Source organism: Dinoponera quadriceps, unplaced genomic scaffold (genome assembly GCF_001313825.1).
Source record: "Dinoponera quadriceps isolate SergipeBrazil2010 unplaced genomic scaffold, ASM131382v1 C3934727, whole genome shotgun sequence".
Classification (NCBI taxonomy): domain Eukaryota; kingdom Metazoa; phylum Arthropoda; class Insecta; order Hymenoptera; family Formicidae; genus Dinoponera; species Dinoponera quadriceps.
In genome coordinates this window covers 1-2,138 of record NW_014568186.1, presented here as the reverse complement: position 1 = coordinate 2,138, position 2,138 = coordinate 1, and the positions used below count along the sequence as shown (strand labels likewise).

The following is a 2,138-nucleotide window of genomic DNA, read 5'->3' as shown; positions in this document are numbered from 1 at the left end:
CCCTTAACCACTACGATTACCAGATGATCCTCCTTAAGACCCTCTTCGCTTAAACTAGGACATGTGCGTTTCAGAAGTTCCGTCGAAAATGCACATGGCGGGAACGCGTAGAGCACGCCAGTACCTTCTGTGTCCTTGTTCAACAGCGATATCACGCCCGCTGCTTCCTTCTGCTTGAGGTAAGAGACCAGATTGCGCAGTGGACGCGTCTGCACGTTGGCATCGTCATTCGTGATCGCCGTACTCGATCCGGCCAAGCCGAGGAAGATTGCGTGCGAGCTGGACGTCTGAATACGCTTGGACACGTCGTCAAGTTTAGGCTGATCCAGCCGCAGCCGTTGCGTTATCCGTAGCATGTGTTTGCCCTCCTCATCCTTCATCAGGGTATCGATGATCTCGGTCTCGCCGTCGGTCAGGTGAAACTTGGCCGGGAACAGTGAGTTCTTCAATATTAAAGCACCTTGCCACAGGCCGATCGACTTTCGCGCCACGTCCGACAAGGTGCGCGACGTCGAGAGCATACCGGTGCGCGCATTCTCCGAGTCGGAGTCCGAGTCCATCTGCCGATTCCGGCGAGGGGAACGCGATCTCGATCTGTCTACACCGGGCTCGCGCGACAGAGACCTACGTATTCCGCGAGGCGCCTCGTACTCCATCTCGGGCGGTGGTCTCCTGCTGGACCAGTCGGCCTCGTCGCGCATGTAGCCCTCGGGATAGCTGCCCCGGTAACCACCTCGAGTGCTGCTACCTCGCCTGTCGTGCCATGGCGCAGTGCCCCTGCCGCCACGGAAGCCTCTAGGTCCGTAACCGAAGTCACCTTCGGGCCCGTAAGGGTCGTACGGTGATTCGTAGTCGACCGGACGCGGCCTGAAGTCGCTGCTCTCTTCCGGATACGGTCTGGGCTTGAAGCCGAAGCCCGGGGTCACGTCGGCGAAGTCGACTCGGAGCCGGCGCTCCGGGCCGCCCAGCGGGAAGCCGCGCATCTCCTTGACGGCCGCCTGTGCGGCATCGATCGAGTCGTAGAGAATGTAAGCGTTGCTGTCGCCCTTGATGTAGTCGATCTTCTTGATGGCGCCGAATCGGTCGAACTCGCGCTCCAGTTGCGGCACAGAGGTCCACGGGCCGAGGCCACCTACCCAGATCCGAGTAGTCGGCGTAGCCTTCCCGTAGCCAATCTTACATTGGAACTTGCCGATGTACTGGCCCGAGAGCTCCACTTTGCACCGATGCGCCATGTCCAAGGTCTGGAAGCGCACGAAGGCGTACGCGTTGCCGGTGCCAGGCGGCGGTCGCTTGATATCAATGTCATCCACGATACCGTATTTGCTGAAGATGCGGCGCAGCTCCTCTTCCGTGATGTTGATCTCGAGGTTGCCGGCGAACAGAGTCCTGGTCGCCAACGGGTCGTCCTCGGGCGACACGTGATGCAGGTAATTGGGGAACTTGTCCTTCTTATTCTCGACACGCTCGAACCCGTGTACCGGATGGCGTATCATCATATGACGCGGCGGACCGTAGTGATGGGGCGGGCCCGGGTGCACGTGGCCCGGCGGTCCGTGGTGTATGGGAGGCCTGACGAAGTCGTGATGAGGAGGCGGAATTGTCTCGCGACGCATCTCACGATGCGGCGGCAAGCCTACCGCCGGCCCATAGACCCGCTCGTATCTCTCGAGAGGCCTGTGTCTATCCGTGGGTCCTGGCGAACGGGCGTAGTATCTCTCGTAGTCCGGAGGCGTTACCGAACGCGGCCGACGATAGGTGTCGGCTCTCTCGTAGACTGGCTCTACCAGAGCGACCTTGTCGTACATTATGATGCGCGACTTGGCGTGCTTAGCGTCACGTGCATCCTCCGAGTTCCTGAAGCACACGTAGGCAACGCGCTCATCCAACTCGTGCGTGATACGGATGGAGAAATCTCCAAACTTCTTGTACTCCCTGTACAAGGTGTCCTTGATGATTTCATCGCTGGCTTTCGGGTGGATGGAACTAACGCACAGGATTTTGTAGCTGTAGGAGCGCTCCGGCGGCAGATCACGCGGGGCACGCAGGTAGTCGTCCCGGTGTGAGCTCGACTCGACGTAGCGCGCGTGAGAGGACGCTCGTGTAGGCGGGCTGGGACTCCTGGCTCCTCTGCTCCT

At 60.0% G+C, this 2,138-nt stretch overlaps 1 protein-coding gene across 1 annotated transcript; it reads right to left on the bottom strand.

The window, feature by feature from the left end:
- Positions 1-5: 5 nt before the first annotated feature.
- LOC106751531 (putative RNA-binding protein 15) lies at positions 6-2,132 on the bottom strand (the record flags this gene model as incomplete). Its single annotated transcript, XM_014632428.1, has 1 exon — positions 6-2,132. A coding segment is annotated over one exon (2,127 nt), but the record flags the coding sequence as incomplete, so codon positions are not given.
- Between the last annotated feature and the right edge of the window lie 6 nt (positions 2,133-2,138).